Raw genomic sequence first — 20,492 nt, 5'->3', positions numbered from 1 at the left:
AGGAACACTCCCATGCGTAAACATGGGTTGTCTCCCCATGAAATTCTCATGGCTAGACCAATGAGAATGCCAGTGTCTCCGCCCCTATCCCCAAACTCCCAGCATTTGCAACTCAGTGATGAAAATGTACTAGAATATTGCAAGACGCTAACTAGACATGTCAGATTTATTCATTCACAGGTCCAAAGTGCCCTACCAGATCCAGCTGAGACCGCATGCCATCCCTTGGAGACTGGTGACTGGGTCTACTGTAAGGTGTTCCAACGAAAGTCTGCCTTGGAGCCCAGGTGGAAAGGTCCGTTCCAGGTCTTACTAACTACTCACACTGCAGTAAAGTGCCAAGGACTCCCAAATTGGGTACACGCATCTCACTGCAAGAAGGTAACGCCTCCTTTGGATCCCATCAGTACCCCGGCTGTTCTACAACCTCGGCTGACAACGTCAGCAGGTGAACCTAAGCAAAAACCCAAGTATCACCTTCGAAGTCGGCAGGTTATATAAGGCATCATGACCGATCCACAGACTAAGATCAAACAGACTGCTCGAGTGCGGAAATGGCTGTTGCCCTCTATCTGGTTTATTACCATTCTACTGTTTTTTATGTTTCTTTTGAACATTTATGACTCTTACCTACTCTCAGTTACTGCCCGAAAGACTACTTCGCTACGTCTCCTGTCAACAGAAAAACCAAAAGCCAAAACAACCACTCCACCCTACCCAATGTGCGGGATAGCAGTTAAAGAAAAGGGAAAAATCACTCCCCGTTCCACTCCGTGTGACGAACAAAACCTTGCTGCCGAACAAAGGAAGAAAGTAAGAAAGTCTCGAGAAGCCTCCACTGCTAAACTCAAAACTCTTACTATAGAGGACGTTAAAAATTGGCCATGGTATAAAAGACGTTACGTAATGTGGTATCAGGGAGGCTCTTGTGGCCGACAGGCTTGGTCATGTGGGGTACATTGGTATTTGGGATTTCTCCCCGGTACAGCTGATTGCAACCCACCACAGGTCCCCTGGCCATGTTACGTCATTCCAGAATTACTAGACCACACTTCCACTGTTCCCCCCACGGTCCCTCCCCTAAGTAATCCTCCCATAGTAACCCCATCTATTAGTATTTCAAACAGTCGTACCCACCTTGAGCCCCATGCAAATCCATACTTACCCAAAACCTCAACCATCAGGCAATGGCCTAGGCCCTCTTCCACTAATTTGTTTTCCTACTGCCTAACTAAGTTAATTTTCTCCTTGCAGGGTCAAGTGTACCAACGGTATGTTAAATGGAATGCGTTTGGTATGGTATACCTTAGTTATCGTAATATAACCTCATATTTAACATACACAGGAGAATCTGACCAAGCCGAAAATTTTATAGACACGTGGGACACTGACCATGATATAGACCTTATGTTAATCCCAGGCACATGTTGGCCCCTCACGGATGAGGGTCCCGAATGTTTTGTAGCCACTCATGCCACAAGAACTAATGTTACTGTTAACAGAATATGTTTAGCTGCTGTAGGGTTTGTTTGTGCTCAGGACATTCCCATCACTGAAAACCTGACTTGCACATTACTTCAATACACCCCTTCACACTCAATCAACATCACACTGGCCAAAGAGGGCATTCAGGTACAAAGCCAACAATTGTGGTATGAGCCCACTGAAAACCCCCATTTATCAGGGTTCAGATGGACAATACTAAATGCTACCTTGGGAACTGTCCATTTCTCCATACCTCTCACTCACTTCCAAATTACTAGTACTTATTCTAATTGCTCTAAGGGTGCGGCTATACGCCTACTAGAGCAGCAGGCTAGACTTGCAGAAAAAAGAAAAAGAAGAGATATTGTTGACACTCTACTGCATGGTGCCAACACTGCAGCGTCAGCCTGGACTCTATATAAAACGCAGGAACATGACAGTCATCTGGGACAACTAGACCAAGCTCAGGGGTTTATTTCCGGGGCTCAGATAACTGAGGAGAAGGCCGGTATAGGCGCACTCCATACTATTTCGGCACTAAGTATTGTTACCCAGGACCTACTTAAGCAAATGGTTCACCAGGTTGCCACATCAGGAAAGGCATTGCAGTGGGACCAAGCGTGTTCAGAAGTACAGGATTATCTTAACACTATCCTTTTTTCCTTACGTAAGGACCTTGAACAGCAGCGCTGGCCCACTGCCCTTACTAATACATCAGGTATACCCCTCGATTTGTGGCCTTGGAGACTTACGTGGAAATTCTCTAAATGGAGGTGTTGGCGCTCACAGTGTTCCTTCCGGGCTTATGGACCCGTGAAAGGATTTTGGGCCCCCACTTACCGTATCCTTCCAGGCCCTTGGGGTGGTTGCTTATGGGACTGGGTAATTCATCGAGATGTTTGGGAAATTAAACCCCCTGGCGGTCCTAACCGCTTCTTAATTGGTGCCCCAGCTATAACCCCTGACCTTTGGATAGGTCTAGGTGATCTTTGGACCTATTGGCCTTTACAACCCCCACAACTGCAATGTTTTAGAAAATTACACCCAGGGGAGGTAGTAACTGTTTATCACCGAGTATGTTGGGAAGGTCTTGGTACTTTACAAGACCTAACCTCCCATGATCTATTATCTGCTAACAGCAGTTGCGTTCATGTTAATTCCTCAATCATACACGATGTGGCCTTTAACCTCCACACCAGCTCAGGCACTCACAACATTTACTGGCCCGCAGAAAAGGATTATCAGGTTTATTTAAAATTTCAGGTTCCTTTTGATTGGACCTCTGTTGTTCCTGACCGATTCCATTCATTGTTATCCCTCCTACCAGACATTCAATCTATTTCACATTTGCAAACCCAAATTCACTACTTAGAAACTGTTTACCAAGAAGCTTTAAATGCTCTTCAAACGGTTCATTTGGTCTCCACCCTTTGTATTAAAGGTGATGTTCTGTGTCAGCTCACAAAAAGTTTTCAGTCGCCCCAAAAACACCCTTGGTATGTATGGCTTCTTTTTGCCATTGGTACAGTTACCTTTGTATGTATTTGCTGTTGGTGTTGCTGTAATTGCTTGTCACATTGTACTTGCCTTAGTACAATTTCCCGTTCCTATCCCCCACCATAAATGGTCTCTATTAACCCTGTTAGGACTGCATCATATTACACACCCACCAATGCCAGTGATGATATTTATGTTACATTCGACATTGAAACCCCTTCCAGTGCTCCCCAGGAAGGCAATTCAGGCCAGGAAACAGTAAATCAGCAATTAATTGAAAACATTGCGCAGGAACTTATGAATATTTCAAATTTCGATGAAGTGTTTGCTGCTGAGGAGAGCCCAGTAGCAGCAAACAAAGGAGGGGATTGATAAAGAAAGCTGACCCCAGGCCCAAAGACCGGGTCTTAATCAAGTTAATAATCATATCAAGGCCTTAGGCCTCAATCACACTAACATACATAGCAAAGTAAAAACATTGATTTTATACTAACCCTCCTGAGGCTCACTTTCTGATTTAACTATATCATACACTACTAATATGTTACTTAATGCTGCTAAAACACAAAATGCTGCTATAAGGGGTTAAACTGACATAAAGTCCCTTAAAAAACCCATCCATTACTGCCAAATAAACTAACAACTGCTAGGCTACTATAGTTTATTAAGCAGCTTATGCACACAGAAAATTAACCTCTAATAAACTTGGCTGAATATGCAGTTTGGGCCCAAGTTCCTCAAATTTGCTTAAGAAACATAGCTGCTGACACTGCAAGTAGGCGAAAACCAGGTGTCAAAGTCCTGACATTAACAAAAAACCCGTATAAAGGGGAAGTTGCAAAAAGCAGGCTTGCAGATTAGCTCATAACCAGTATAGTAATGGTAAAAGTTTTTGCAGATGGTTAAAAAATGTAATTGTATTAACCAAATATGGTATCCTCGGATGTATAAGCTCATATGGTAATTTGCGGTTTTAAGCTTTATAACCCCAGGTATTATTGCTGTAAGGTAGAGCGACTTCCCTCTTGCTAGAGGTCCTGTCGTCTCTCCCTGCATATATGCTTGTAATCTATGATTAATCAATAAAGGAGCCTCAGGCTGTCTGATCAACTCAACTGACTGGTGGTCAATTTCCACGACATTATATAGAATTTTATGTTCTGAAAGAAGTCACCTTCTGCCTGATCATGTAAATGAACTAATGAGCATATCAATTGAAGGAATGGAAGTATCGTACACACGAGAAGCCACCAAAGATGAATGCATTGCATTCAAGAAGTTCATTAACAGAGTTGTGCAAAATTATCATAAGAAACCGAGACAGATGTAGACGTAGTGCTTGAGTAGCCAACTTTAATTTGTGTGATGATTTTAAAACATGAGTTAAATCTAATAAAATGGTCATGAAAAAATGTTCAGTTTTACCATGGTGCCATACAGCCCACCTTCACCCTCACGGTCTCACCCCTCATCAGCCCTGGCCCCCTACCCCCATAAATTCAAACACCCCCCAAATTTCAATTCCTGGGAAAAATACTGGTTCTATGTGTAAGGAGCAGAATGGAAGAAAGTGAGACTGGCAGAGTGAAGGGGGCAGGGAGTGACAAGTTACAAGAATAGATAGGTAGGAAGGGACTAGATTACATGTGGCCCTTAAAGTAAAGGACTAGAAGCTTGTATTTGATGTAGTAAATGAGGGGGAGTCAGTGGAGAGCTGAGGGGACTGACATGATGAGAGGAATTGGCAAGGAAAGTGTTTGTTTTAAATAGCAGCATTTTGTGTCTGAACCCGAGGGAACAAACTAGTGTCAGGAAGGACAGTGGTAGCCCAGAAAAGAGATGCTAAGGGCCTGGCAAGAGGTTTCAGTGATGTGGACCAAGGAAAAGTCAGACTTTGAAAATGTTGTAGAGGATGAAACTGCAGGATTTGATTGTAGTCTGGATGTGCAGGTTTAAAAAAGAGGCAGTCCAAAATAACACCTGAGTTATGTGCCTGAATGGCAGGCAGGATGGATGTGCCATCAGTGGCAGAAGATAGGGATAGACGGAAAAGAGAGGATTTGGGAGAGAAGATGAACTTGCTTTTGGCCACCTTAATTTTAAATTTAGGGCAAGATGTCAGGAACACAGGCTGAGATATGGGATTGGGTGTAGGTCAGGAGCAGAGTGGTAGTTTTGTGAACCATTGGCATAAAGCTAGTAGTTCAAGCTAGGTGAGTAGATGAGGTAATCCCAAGATAGGGTGTAATGAGCAAAGAGGAGTGACTCCTCAGGGATTAGAACCCCATCAAAAAAGAGTGAGGACCCACAGAAATATGACAGTGAAGGAACAACCAAAGAAGAAGGAAGAATACAAGGAAGGGCAAGATGCACAAAAGTCAAAAGAGAAAAGATTTTTAAAAGGAAGGTATGATTGGCAGTGTCAAAGGTCACTGAGCAATCAAGGAGGAAGAGGCCAGGGAATGTAATTGGAGAGCTTGGTAAGAATAGTTTCAGTAAATTTGCGGGGTCAAGAACCAGGTGAGAGGGGAATCAAGCACAGAGTTGGGAAGGGAGAGTGAGCAGTTGTTAATGGTGCACTCAATAAGCTGAGAGAGAGATTGAGGAAAAAGGGAAGGGAAGAAAAGTGGGGAACAAGGACGGTCATGAGACAGAAGGAGTAAGGGTCACTGGAATAGGTGGACGACTTAGAGGAGAGGTGGTGAGAAACCTTAGCATCAGTGATGGGAAAAGTAAGATAGAATGGAAGAAGGGAGAGGAAGAGAGAGTAAGAAGGTCACAATCAATTTCTCTTTGAAATATTTGGCAATATTCTGTATGGAGAGGAAGGAGGATGCAGGAAGTGTGGTGGGTTTATGGAGGAAGTCAAAGGTGGCAAATAAATGGCTGATATTTTGTCTCATCTTGGAAGGGATCCAAGAGAACCTGAAACGATACAAAGAGATCCAGGATGAGCTTAGCATGTAGGTTCTTCTGCGCACGCCCCTCTCCTGTGCTGGAGTTGGGATCTCCCTGGTGGGCAGGGTCAGGGTCAATTTAGTTATATTTCACTTCTTCAAAGCAACACGGGACAGATGTAGCCACCCAGACTCCAGAGAAGGAGACCTATGTGTCGTGGGGTCCATGATCCTCTGAGTGGCTGGGTGGTGGGCCTTATGGCTTTCAGTAGACAGATCTTCAGGTATTAACCTTACACCCTTGAATGTGCCATGTCTTGGGTTCTGTGGCAGGGGAGTACTGGCAGAAGAGCATGACTTTGAAACCCAGGGAAGAGAGTTGGTGGGTAAAGGGCAAAGCTCAGAGCCTTGCCCTAGGATGATTAGAGAACTGGAGGATGACAGAAGCGCGTGGTTTCACTGTCTGTGTGAGAACAGGCTATCAACATTGGGGTATGGGCTATCGTAACCTTGGGGCAAGAATATAGTAACAGAACAGGCAAAGCTTCGCCGAGCTGCCCCCTACCATCATTCCTCAGCCTTACCTTGGGGATCACCTCTAGGGCATTCGGCCCCCAGGATCCATCAAGTCCTAGGCTCCTTCACTGAAATTGCCAACAGGGGCCCACAGCATGCTCATTGCTATTTGTTTTGGACACTTCTCCACTAAACCTGTGCTGAGACCATCAAGCTCATGTTCTCCCTGTCACTCCTAACCTAGGACAGATGCAGACCTGCAAGGTAGAGGCAGTGAGCCCCACTGCTATTGCCTGAACTATCTAGCCTCCTGGTTGATTAGGACTTGATGAGGGGAGCTTGTAGGCTTGGGGCCTGTGGAGCAGAACTTCTTGGGTGACAGTTCTTGATGTCAGTAGCATGGAGGGGACAGTATGTCAGTGTCTCTGCCTCTTGAGGTCTTTAAACCACAGTTTGAGGACTTCAGTAATTCATACATAGGTCAGGGGTTTGTTACAGGAGTGGGTGAGATTCTGTGGCCTGCACTGTGCAGGAGGTCAGACTAGATGATCATAATGGTCCCTTCTGACCTTAAAGTCTATGAGTCAAAGAGAGTGGAGAATTAGAGCTGTGAGAATAGGAAAATGGCAGAGCTGAGGGAGGAGTGAACCAATTTATAGTGGCGGAAGTCCATGTGATCATGAGATTGTCTTCGGAGGAACTCTGAACCCTGGGAGTAGGAGTAGGAGAGGAGAAAGACAATGAGAATGAGCCAGCCTGGAGGATTTGTGAGGCAGACTTTATACTGAGAGAATCTTGTGGTGGTGGTCTCTATATGCCCTGACTGTGACAGAAAATAAATTGGATGATGCATTATTTGAGGAATAGTCTGTGATCATGTAGGTGTGCATTAAAATACACTCTCTGAATAGCTGTCAGTATATTCTGGTTCTTCTGATCTCTCTCTGTTTTTAAATGCACATTCTTTCTGTGGAATGCAGTAAAAATTTCCAAGTGAGTTAAATTCCTTCCTTCCCGTGTACAGATTTATGTGCACTTCTCTAAAGAGCTCTTTCTATTGTCTGCAAAGAAAGTGATATATATCCCTGGTTCTGAGCACTTATTATCCTAAAGCAGTACAGATGGTGTCCTCACCAAACTCAAGACATCAGCATATCATCTATGACTGACAGGTGCATTGGTTTATAGTTAGAAGATTTTTACATTGAGGTGTTCCCTTTACTAACATGTCAGTCACAGAGATCAGGAAAATCCTTCTCTAGCAGATGCTGCATACAACGATTCTGCAAGCTGGTAATCCCCTTTCTGACTGGAGCGCATCTGACAGAAAATGATTAAGGCAAGATGCATACAAAAAGTACTGCGTTAAAAAAGACTTATTAGTTCTAGCTTGTAATATGCTGAGAGAAGTAGAGGGACATTTCATACAACCATGATTGCTTTAAGAGTAATTTTGCAGCTTTAACATTGCCCTGGAAGATAATGGATTTCCATATGAATTTTAAAAGTACATCACTTTTATCATTGTTAAGGTGTACAAAAGTGTGGCTACTCGTTCAGTTTTCCAGTACAAAAAAATAGAAATGATACAGGGCTGTGCAATTGCTTATTATCTCAAATTAATTGCATGTGAAGAACATGTAAGAGCAAATAGGTTTTTTCCTTTTATTTGTGTGGATCATATGTTGTTACCCTTGAGACATTGTTGATTTCAAGCACATCTTTCAGAGGTTTGAATTCCATTTAACAATGTCTCTTTAAGAGTGGCAGGGAAGGCAGAAGCATGAGTGACAGTTCAGACTGAGCAGACTTATTAGCTGTGCTAGTTTAAGACATGTGAAAAGATGTTTTTTTTTTTTGACAACCTGGAAAGTACTACAGCAGTTTAAGAGAATAAGGCTTCAAAATAGAGAAGTAATATCGATTACATGTCTTAAGTGGTCTTGAATGATGGGCATTAGTTACAGAAGAAGAGGACCATTCCTAAAAATAAGGGAGAAGTGTGGTAAGACTAAGGGGAATACAGAAAGCAATATTGGCTATGTTAAGAGATTATTTCTGGTGATATGAAGAGGATGAGTGAATAGAAAATCGCTAGCTGATAGAGGGGAAGTTGTCATGTAAGGAGACAGGACACATTAATAAAATAGACCAACTGTGTTCACACCATCTGTACCTTTAAGTTTCTGGGGCAGATTCTGTGTTGTGTCTTCTGAGAGACAGATTGAGCACAGAAGTCACAGTGTTAGGGAAGGGGCAGTAAAATGGCTTTACACCATCTGTGTACTGACTGACTGCACCTAAGGGCTGCTCTAAATTAAGGCAGTTTCCCTAGGGTGTCTATGGGTTTCTCTTCAGTCCAGAATCCTCTGTAGCATTCAGCATTACAGGCACGCCACTTCCCACTCTTATCATCCCCTTCTCACTTACTGCTGTGCCACAATCTATTACAAGTAGATGAAGTTCACAAAACTCGTCATGAGATAAGAGACCGTGAGTTTCGCAATCAGAACTCAAATGCAAAATTAATTTCTGGGATTTAACATTCCTGAAATAAGTATTTCACTCACATAGAAACCTATAAAGCTATCAAGAAATCTGCTGGGTGGGTGGGAGAGAGAAGAGAAAAAAGATACTTTATGATTGTGGTTTGTGAGGTGCTCAGATACAGTGGTGATTGGTGTCATATAAGACTTTAGAGAGAGAGAGAGAGAAGGGTTCCATATATCATACAGGACCCTAGAGAGAAAGAGATTACAAACAGGAAATATTCAGAATAGTAGGATAATGGTAACCGTGTTATAACTTTATTCATACTGTTCCATCTTATATCGTGGTACTGTATTTCATGGTGGAAGGACACATTAATAACATGCCACATCTACAATATGTATTTCAGAGGGCTTTTAAAGGAATTTAAAATTAAGGAGTCATATTATTTTCAATAAACCATACTAAAGTAAATTTTAGTAAGCAGTGTGGGTGAAGGGATCAGGCAAAATTGTGGCTTATTACTTTACTGAATCAAATAAAACTTTGTTTATGTTGGTCTGTAAAATATGTTAACTAATTAATAAAAAGATTTCTACAGAGAAGAAAATTAACAGGGATAAAACGAGTGGGGAAAAAAACAAAACCAAAAGAAGTTAACAGAAAGTCTGAAGTGACCCAAGCTAATGACCATGGAGTTTGTGCAAAAGATTTAAGAGTTATTTAATTAACAGTTTTAGAAAAACAAAGAAGCAGCTCTATAGAGCTAATTGTTTTATTAGTTAGGAAGGCAATATAAAACATACTCAGTCAGAACATCCTAACTGCAAAAATACCATCTATATCAGGAGCTGATGATAGAATAGAACTTCACACTTGAGAGGAAATGAATGAAACAATTTCATTTTATTTTACCTGGCTTAAGTGTTATTTTCCCTCCTTGGATTAGCAAAACTAATCACACTAAAAACTGTTTCTGATCAAAGAGGAAAACAACCATGTACCACTACAAGAGCTGGAACCTGAGGAATCAGATTTTCTAAATCACTTTATCTGTCTAGGTATTTATACCAAGCCATTTTGCACTGGCTTCAAGAGTGGTAATTTCAGCAGAATCTGAACTGAAAGGGAAGCGTCTCCTTATTTTCATAGAGGCTGAATATAAAGATAAGCATTCTGGGAAGAAGTATTTATGGATAATTACAAAATAGAACATTCCTTTGTAGAATTATCAGTTGCTATGCATGCATTTTCTTTTCCTTATCTTTTCTCAGTAAAGTCCGTACAAATGGGTGGATGGAGCTATCGGTACTCTTGCTAGTCCTCTTAGGGTATGTCTATGCTGCAATTAAAAACCTGTGGCTGGCCCATACCAGCTGACTCAGCCTCGCAGGGCTTGGGCTGTGGGTCTCTTGAATTGCACTGTGGACTTCTGGGCTCAGCCTAGAGCCCGGGCTCTGGGACCCTCCCAACTTTCCACGGCTCTGGAACACTCCTTCTTTTCAGGGTCCTAGAGCCCAGGCTCCAGACTGAGCGGGAAGTCTATACTGCAATTAAACAGCTGCTTAGCTCAAGCTCTCCAAGCCCAAGTCAACTGGCATAAACCAGCTAGAAATGTCTAAATGTAGTGTAGACATACGATAACTGATAACTCTGGTAACAGTTAAAGAATCTGTGAAATTGGAAAAGCAGTTTTGATCATTCTGTTCCTTTAAATTTTCCATATATTCCACTTTAATTACCCATCACTTACCTTTCAAAGATCCTGGATAATTTTGACATGGATTCAAGCCTAGCAGCATCATATTGCATAGTAATATTATCATATGTGTATTATGGGGTTTTTTCAGTAAGGCACATTTGTCATAAACAGATAGCTAAGGGTTAATGTCTCTTTCACCTGAAGCACCTGACCAGAGGACCAATCAGGAAACCGGATTTTTAGACCAATCAGGAAACCGGATTTTTTCAACTTTGGGTGGAGGGAATTGGGTCTCTGGGTCTTTTGTTTCTGTCTGCCTGCTTTCTCTGAGCTTTGGAGAAGTAGTTCTGTTTTCTAATCTTTTGTTTCTAAGTGTAAGGACCAAGAGATCAGATAGTAAGTTATATGGTTTCTTTTCTTTGGTATTTGCATGAATATAAGTGCTGGAGTGCTTTGATTTGTATTCTTGTTGAATAAGGCTGTTTATTCAATATTCTTTTAAGAAATTGCCCTGTATTGTGTCATCTGTATACAGAGAGACTATTTGTATTTTTTCTTTCTTTTTATATAAAGCTTTCTTTTAAGACCTGTTGGAGTTTTTCTTTACTTCAGGAAAATTGAGTCTGTACTCACCAGGGAATTGGTGGGAGGAGGAAATCAAGGGAGATCTGTGTGTGTTGAATTGGCTAGCTTGATTTTGCATTTCCTCTGGGTGAAGAGGAAAGTGCTTTTGTTTCCAGGATTGGAAACGGAGAGGGCAAGTCCCTCTGTTTGGATTCACAGAGCTTGTGTCTGTGTATCTCTCCAGGAGCACCTGGAGAGGGGAAGGGAAAAAGGATTATTTCCCTTTGTTGTGAGACTCAAGGGATTTGGGTCTTGGGGTCCCCAGGGAAGGTTTTTCAGGGGGACCAGAGTGCCCCAAAACACTCTAATTTTTTGGGTGGTGGCAGCAAGTACCAGGTCCAAGCTGGTAACTAAGCTTGGAGGTTTTCATGCTAACCCCCATATTTTGGACGCTAAGGTCCAGAATCTGGGAATAAGGTTATAACAACATTAATCTTAAAAATTAATAAAAATTAACTTTTAAGTAAGATTAAGTATAACCATTCCATTTAGAGGAAGCAATACCATCTTGTCCAGTTTAGACTACAAAGAAGTTTTTTATTTATAATTTACTTTGGGAGGCAGTGTTTCCTAGGAGTTAGAGCACAGGACTGGGACTCAGGGCACATGAGTTGTCTGTTTCCAGCTCTGCCACTGGCCTGCTGGGTCACTTTGGGCAAGATATTTTACCTCCCTGTGTTCAGTTTCCTCATCTATAAAATGGGGATAGTACTGACCTTTGTAAACAACTTTGAAATATATGGATGAAAAGTGCTATGTGAGTGCTAGGCATCATCATTATTATTATTTATTATTCAGTTTGCAATTAATTGAATCGTGAACCATTATCAGATTGTCACATGGTTAAAATCTGTATCAAACTTCACATTTTCTGTAGAACAGTACAAAATCACTCCAATACCCTGAGACTAGATTTCTCTCTGTCATTTCTTACAGGACTACATAAACTGATCTGCAAGAGCATTTACACAAATTACAAAGCCATTGAGAAATCAGAGCACAAGAAGCTGTTTAAGGTAGAATGGAACTTATTTAAATATTTTAAAGTAAATAGTATAGTTAATATTTAGAACAAATTGCTAATATGTAGATTTTAAATATGTACAAAATGCTCTGTTCATCCTGGATGCACCTGTCATAAACAGATAGCTAAGGATTAATGTCTCTTTCACCTGAAACACCTGACCAGAGAACCAATCAGGAGACCGGATTTTTTCAAGTTTGGGTGGAGGGAATTGTGTGTCTGAGGTCTTTGTTTTCTGTCTGCCTGCTTTCTCTGAGCTTTGGAGAAGTAGTTCTGTTTTCTAATCTTTTGTTTCTAAGTGTAAGGACCAAGAGATCAGATAGTAAGTTATATGGTTTCTTTTCTTTGGTATTTGCATGAATATAAGTGCTGGAGTGCTTTGATTTGTATTCTTTTTGAATAAGGCTGTTTATTCAATATTCTTTTAAGCAATTAGCCCTGTATTGTATCATCTTAATACAGAGAGACCATTTGTATTTTTTTCTTTCTTTTTTATATAAAGCTTTCTTTTAAGACCTGTTGGAGTTTTTCTTTACTTCAGGGAAATTGAGACTGTACTCACCAGGGAATTGGTGGGAGGAAGAAATCAGGGGGGAGATCGGTGTGTGTGTTGAATTGGCTAGCCTGATTTTGCATTCCCTCTGGGGGAATAGGAAAGTCCTTTTTGTTCCAGGACTGGGAACGGAGAGGGGGAGTCACTCTGTTTGGATTCACAGAGCTTGTGTCTGTGTATCTCTCCAGGAGCACCTGGAGGGGGGGAGGGAAAAAGGATTATTTCCCTTTGTTGTGAGACTCAAGGGATTTGGGTCTTGGGGTCCCCAGGGAAGGTTTTTCAGTGGGACCAGAGTGCCCCAAAACATTCTAAATTTTTGGGTGGTGGCAGCAGGTACCAGGTCCAAGCTGGTAGCTAAGCTTGGAGGTTTTCATGCTAACCCCCACATTTTGGACGCTAAGGTCCAGATCTGGGACTAAGGTTATAACATGAGTGGCAGCCGGTGGGATATAGATAGAATCCAGAAGCCAGTAGGAATATTATATTTTTCTTTTCTCTGCTAAGGGCTTTTTAGCAGAGAGAAACAGTTTGGTTTTAAAAGGGAACCAGAGAGAATTTTTTTTTCTGCTCTCTCTGGCAGTTTGTGGCTTGCATGTTAAGCGAGAAGCCATTAAGAGACTGTTGAGGGTCTTTTGTCATGCAATAGCCCTCCCATTAGGAGGCAAGTACCAGCACTTATATGCATGCAAATAAAGTGGTTTTTCTGGTTTCCCTTCATTGAACATTAGCTAGAGAGAGAAAGGGAAAAAAGCACTGTTGCTAGGCAGACTCCAGGAGGGAACAGAGCCTGCAGTTCAGAAGATAAACACCGGAGGGCACCCCAACACAAGAAAACAGGAATCATGACGTCTAAGGCAAAAATGGAGGCCGAAGGCCAATTCAGAGAAGCTGAACACAGGCGACAACTGGAAATAAAACAAGCAGAGATGGAAATAAGAGAGAGAGAAAGAGAGGCAGCACACAAAAGAAAACTAGAAGAAGAAGAGGTGGCCCACCGCCGAGAAATGGAAAAACAACAAAAAGAGAATGAAGAGAAGGAAAAACAGAGAAAACATGAACTGGACTTGGCAAAAGCTGGGCTGCATGTGCCAGCCAACCCTAACAACCCGGCGCCAATTATTGCTCCACAGCACAGGAAATTTCCCACCTACAAGACAGGTGATGACACCGAGGCCTTCTTGGAAAATTTTGAAAGAGCCTGTCTTGGGTACAGCATCCCCGAAGACCAGTACATGGTAGAATTAAGGCCACAACTCAGTGGACCTTTAGCAGAGGTGACAGCTGAAATGCCTAAGCAGCAAATGAATGACTATAAACTTTTTCAAACCAAGGCCAGATACAGGATGGGGATAACCCCAGATCATGCCCGTCGGCGCTTCAGAACCCAAAAGTGGAAACCAGAGGTGTCATTTCCCAAACACGCCTACTACATTGCAAAAAACTATGAGGCCTGGCTAACAGGAAACAACATTCAAACCTTGGAAGAACTGAACCTCCTCATACAAACGGAACAGTTCTTGGATGGTGTTCCTGAAGACATCACACGGTACATACAAGATGGAAAACCCAAAGATATCGCTGAGGCGGGGGAGATTGGAGCCAAATGGATGGAACTGGCAGAAAGCAAGAAAGCTACTGTCAAGGGGAACGATTACCACAGGGGGCACACAGACCATAAACCCTACAACCGAGGACAGCCAAAGACCCCACATACCACCCAAGTAAAGCCACAGATACCCTACCCTTCAACCTCACCAGTCTCCAGTAACTCACCTCGGCCCAGTGACCCATCAGATGGAAGATGCTTTAAGTGTAATGAACCGGGACATATCAAGGCCAACTGTCCCAAGAACACCATGCAAGTGCAATTCATTACACCACCATCACACCAAAGATCCCCAGGCCCGGATGCCTCTCAAATACCCTTGGAGCGAAGGGAAAATTTGAGAGTGGGCGGAAAGAAGGTTACTGCGTGGAGAGACACGGGGACACAAGTGTCAGCTATCCACCAATCCTTCGTTGACCTCAAATTCATCAACCTAAAGGCCAAAGTTACAATTTACCCCTTCACCCTTCATGTCACAAGCTGTAGACTTGCCTACAGCTCAACTGCCTGTCCAGTACAAAGGCTGGTCAGGAATGTGGACTTTTGCAGTCTATGACAATTATCCTATCCCCATGCTACTGGGGGAAGACTTGGCCAACCAGGTGAGGCGGGCCAAGAGAGTGGGAATGGTTACCCGTAGCCAAACCAGGCAAGCTTGCAGACCCATTCCTGTTCCTGAGCTGTCCACAGAGGCCCCGTCTGTGTTACCAGAGACCCAGACAGAGGTAGTGGACCCGGATTCCATGGCTATCACTGAAACAGCCACAGCATCTCCAGTCCCAGGCCTGGAACTGGAACAGCAACCAGCACCAGCAAGTGCAACCACATCTTCAAACTCAACGCCAGAGGGCGCCAGTGAGCCAGAACTGGCAGAAGCAACAGACAGCCATACCCAAAAGGCTCAGCCAGAGCCTGAAATACCCTCAGGTGCACCAGCGGAGAGCAGTTCACCAGCAACGGAAACAACCCCATCACCTACATCGCTTCCAGAGGGACCAAGCCCAAGTCCACAGTCTGAGGAAGAACTGGTGACCCCAGCCTCAAGGGAACAGTTCCAGGCTGAGCAGGAAGCAGATGACAGCCTTCAGAAAGCGTGGGTGGCGGCACGGAGCACCCCACCGCCTCTCAGCTCTTCTAATGAATCCCGGTTTGTTATAAACCAAGGACTTTTATACAAGGAAATTCTTTCTGGTGGACACCGGGAAGAATGGCAGCCGCAAAAACAGTTGGTGGTTCCAACTAAGTACCGGGGAAAGCTCTTAAGCTTAGCCCATGATCATCCCAGTGGCCATGCTGGGGTGAACAGAACCAAGGACCGGTTGGGGAAGTCCTTCCACTGGGAGGGGATGGGCAAGGATGTTGCCAAGTATGTCCGGTCTTGTGAGGTATGCCAAAGAGTGGGAAAGCCTCAAGACCAGGTCAAAGCCCCTCTCCAGCCACTCCCCATAATTGAGGTCCCATTTCAGCGAGTAGCTGTGGATATTCTGGGCCCTTTCCCAAAAAAGACGCCCAGAGGAAAGCAGTACGTACTGACTTTAGTGGACTTTGCTACCCGATGGCCAGAAGCAGTAGCTCTAGGCAACACCAGGGCTAACACTGTGTGCCTGGCCCTAACAGACATCTTTGCCAGGGTAGGTTGGCCCCCTGACATCCTTATAGATTCAGGGTCTAATTTCCTGGCAGGGACCATGAAAAAAACTGTGGGAAACTCATGGGGTGAATCACTTGGTTGCCACCCCGTACCACCATCAAACCAATGGCCTGGTGGAAAGGTTCAATGGAACTTTGGGGGCCATGATACGAAAATTCATCAACGAATTCTCCAATAATTGGGACCTAGTGTTGCAGCAGTTGCTGTTTGCCTACAGGGCTGTACCACATCCCAGTTTAGGGTTTTCACCATTTGAACTTGTGTATGGTCACGAGGTTAAGGGGCCATTACAGTTGGTGAAGCAGCAATGGGAGGGGTTTACGCCTTCTCCAGGAACTAACATTCTGGACTTTGTAAGCAACCTACAAAGCACCCTCCAACACTCTTTAGCCCTTGCTAGAGAGAACCTAAAGGATGCTCAAGAAGAGCAAAAGGCCTGGTATGACAGACATGCCAGAGAGCGTTCTTTCAAGGTAGGAGACCAGGTTATGGTCTTGAAGGCGCAACAGGCCCATAAGATGGGAAGGGCCATTCACGGTCCAAAAGCGCCTGGGAGCTGTAAACTACCTCATAGCATTTCCCAATTCCCCACTAAAGCCTAAAGTGTACCATGTTAATTCTCTCAAGCCTTTCTATTCCAGAGACTTACAAATTTGTCAGTTTACAGTCCAGGGAGATGATGCTGAGTGGCCTGACGGTGTCTACTACGACGGAAAAAAAGACGGTGGCGTGGAAGAGGTGAACCTCTCAACCACCCTGGAACGTCTGCAGCAGCAACAAATCAAGGAGCTGTGCACTAGCTTCGCCCCATTGTTCTCAGCCACCCCAGGACGGACTGAACGGGCATACCACTCCATTGATACAGGTAATGCTCACCCGATCAGAACCCCACCCTACCGGGTGTCTCCTCATGCCCAAGCTGCTATAGAACGGGAGATCCAGAACATGCTACAGATGGGTATAATCTGCCCATCTACCAGTGCATGGGCATCTCCAGTGGTTCTGGTACCCAAACCAGATGGGGAAATATGCTTTTGCGTGGACTACCGTAAGCTAAATGCTGTAACTCGTCCGGACAACTATCCAATGCCACGCACTGATGAGCTATTGGAGAAGTTGGGACGTGCCCAGTTCATCTCTACAATAGACTTAACCAAGGGGTACTGGCAAGTACCGCTAGATGAACCTGCCAAGGAGAGGTCAGCATTCGTCACCCATGCGGGGGTGTATGAATTCAATGTCCTTCCTTTCGGCCTTCGAAATGCACCCGCCACCTTCCAGAGGCTGGTAGATGGTCTACTAGCTGGACTGGGAGAATTTGCAGTTGCCTACCTCGATGATGTGGCCATTTTTTCAGACTCCTGGCCCGAACACCTACTCCACCTGGAAAAGGTCTTTGAGCGCATCAGGCAGGCAGGACTAACTGTTAAGGCCAAAAAGTGTCAAATAGGCCAAAACAGAGTCACTTACCTGGGGCACCAGGTGGGTCGAGGAACCATAAACCCCCTACAGGCCAAGGTGGATGCTATCCAAAAGTGGCCTGTCCCATGGTCCAAGAAGCAGGTCCAATCCTTCTTAGGCTTGGCCGGATACTACAGGCGATTTGTACCACACTACAGCCAAATCGCTGCCCCATTGACCGACCTGACCAAAAAGACCCAGCCAAATGCCGTTAAGTGGACTGATGAGTGTCAAAAAGCCTTTACCCAGCTTAAGGCAACGCTCATGTCTGACCCTGTGCTCAGGGCCCCGGACTTTGACAAGCCATTCCTAGTAACCACAGATGCATCTGAGCGTGGTATAGGAGCAGTGCTCATGCAGGAAGCAACAGATCACAACTTCCATCCTGTCGTGTTTCTCAGCAAGAAACTGTCTGAGAGGGAAAGTCACTGGTCAGTCAGTGAAAAGGAATGCTATGCCATTGTGTACGCCCTGGAAAAGCTACGCCCATATGTTTGGGGACGGCGGTTCAAACTACAAACTGCCCATGCTGCACTAAAGTGGCTTCATACTGCCAAGGGGAACAACAAGAAACTTCTTCGTTGGAGTTTAACTCTCCAAGATTTTGATTTTGAAATTCAACACATCACAGGAGTTTCTAACAAAGTTGCTGATGCTCTCTCCCGTGAGAGTTTCCCAGAATCCAGTAGTTAAAAAGTGTTCTTAAAATGTAGAAGTCTGTTAGTTATATACTTAGTAGTATATGTAAAGGTGCATGTGTTGTATTAATCTGTTTATTTTCAAGTTCTAGAAGGAAATTGCCGCCAGTGAGCTTCCCCACTGTCTGCAATTTGGGGGGCGTGTCATAAACAGATAGCTAAGGGTTAATGTCTCTTTCACCTGAAACACCTGACCAGAGAACCAATCAGGAGACCGGATTTTTTCAACTTTGGGTGGAGGGAATTGTGTGTCTGAGGTCTTTGTTTTCTGTCTGCCTGCTTTCTCTGAGCTTTGGAGAAGTAGTTCTGTTTTCTAATCTTTTGTTTCTAAGTGTAAGGACCAAGAGATCAGATAGTAAGTTATATGGTTTCTTTTCTTTGGTATTTGCATGAATATAAGTGCTGGAGTGCTTTGATTTGTATTCTTTTTGAATAAGGCTGTTTATTCAATATTCTTTTAAGCAATTAGCCCTGTATTGTATCATCTTAATACAGAGAGACCATTTGTATTTTTTCTTTCTTTTTTATATAAAGCTTTCTTTTAAGACCTGTTGGAGTTTTTCTTTACTTCAGGGAAATTGAGTCTGTACTCACCAGGGAATTGGTGGGAGGAAGAAATCAGGGGGGAGATCGGTGTGTGTGTTGAATTGGCTAGCCTGATTTTGCATTCCCTCTGGGGGAATAGGAAAGTCCTTTTTGTTCCAGGACCGGGAACGGAGAGGGGGAGTCACTCTGTTTGGATTCACAGAGCTTGTGTCTGTGTATCTCTCCAGGAGCACCTGGAGGGGGGGAGGGAAAAAGGATTATTTCCCTTTGTTGTGAGACTCAAGGGATTTGGGTCTTGGGGTCCCCAGGGAAGGTTTTTCAGTGGGACCAGAGTGCCCCAAAACACTCTAAATTTTTGGGTGGTGGCAGCAGGTACCAGGTCCAAGCTGGTAGCTAAGCTTGGAGGTTTTCATGCTAACTCCCATATTTTGGATGCTAAGGTCCAGATCTGGGACTAAGGTTATAACAGCACCACACATTCCATCTTCTACAGCCAAGCACTGAAGTACAACCACATTTGCTCCAACCCCTCAGACAGAGACCAACACCTACAAGATCTTCACCAAGCATTCTCAAAACTATGATGCCCACACGAGGAAATAAGGAAACAGATCAACAGAGCCAGATGTGTACCGAGAAGCCTCCTGCTGCAAGACAAGCCCAAGAAAGAAACCAACAGAACTCCACTGGCCATCACCTACAGTCCTCAGAAACCTCTCCAATGCATCATCAGTGATTTACAACCCATCCTGGACAATGATCTCTCTCTTTCACAGACCTTGGGAGGCAGGCCAGTCCTCGTCCACAGACAACCTGCCAACCTTAAGCATATTCTCACCAGCAACCACACACCGTACCATAGCAACTGTAACTCAGGAACCAATTCATGCAACAAACCTCAATGCCAACTCTGTTCATGTATCTACACCAGTGACACCATCACAGGACCTAACCAGATCAGCTACATCATCACCAGTTCATTCACCTGCACATCCACCAATGTTATGTACGCCATCATGCCCCTCAGCTATGTACATCAGCCAAACTGGACAGTCCTTACGTAAAAGGATAAATGGACACAAGTCAGATATTAGGAATGGCAATATACAAAAACCTGTAGGAGAACACTTCAACCTCCCTGGCCACACAATAGCAGATTTAAAGGTAGCTATCCTGCAGCAAAAAAATTTCAGGACCAGACTTCAAAGAGAAACTGCTGAGCTTCAGTTCATTTGCAAATCTGACACCACCAGCTCAGGATTAAACAAAGACTGCAAATAGCTAGCCAATTACAAAAGCAGTTTCTCCTCCCGTGGTGTTCACATCTCAGTTGGTAGAAGAGGGCCTCATCCTCCCTGACTGAACTAACCTCGTTATCTCCAGACAGATTCTGGCCTGCATATTTATACCTTCCTCTGGAAATTTCCATTACATGCGTCTGACAAAGTGGGTATTCACCCACGAAAGCTTATTCTCCAATACATCTGTTAGTCTGTAAGGTGCCACAGGACTCTTTGTTGCTATTTAATAATAGTTAATCCTAACTGTTTTGCATGTTCCAGGAGTTTTCTAAACATTAGCTAGTTAATACATTTCTAAGTTGTTGAACATGGGGTAGATTCTCTGCCTGGCTGTGCTCTCTTTCCACCACTCAGGCAATGCAAAAAGGGAGACTTTCTGCAACTCCCATCTGGAGATCCTCAGTAGATAAAAAATTGGTGTAATCTGGATTGGGCTGCAGT

The 20,492-nt window shown here is 43.9% G+C and overlaps 1 protein-coding gene across 1 annotated transcript; it reads left to right on the top strand.

The window, feature by feature from the left end:
• The first annotated feature begins 213 nt into the window (after positions 1-213).
• On the top strand, positions 214-3,434 carry LOC115648873. Its single transcript, XM_030557128.1, has 2 exons — positions 214-1,303; positions 1,484-3,434. The coding sequence occupies exons 1-2, from the start codon at positions 508-510 to the stop codon at positions 3,106-3,108; spliced, it is 2,421 nt and encodes an 806-aa protein (XP_030412988.1). The 5' UTR covers positions 214-507; the 3' UTR covers positions 3,109-3,434.
• The last annotated feature ends 17,058 nt before the right edge of the window (positions 3,435-20,492 follow it).

This window comes from Gopherus evgoodei, chromosome 3, assembly GCF_007399415.2.
Source record: "Gopherus evgoodei ecotype Sinaloan lineage chromosome 3, rGopEvg1_v1.p, whole genome shotgun sequence".
Classification (NCBI taxonomy): Eukaryota; Metazoa; Chordata; order Testudines; family Testudinidae; genus Gopherus; species Gopherus evgoodei.
Note: the sequence above shows the minus strand (reverse complement) of the source record. Positions and strands in the feature narration are given on the sequence as shown.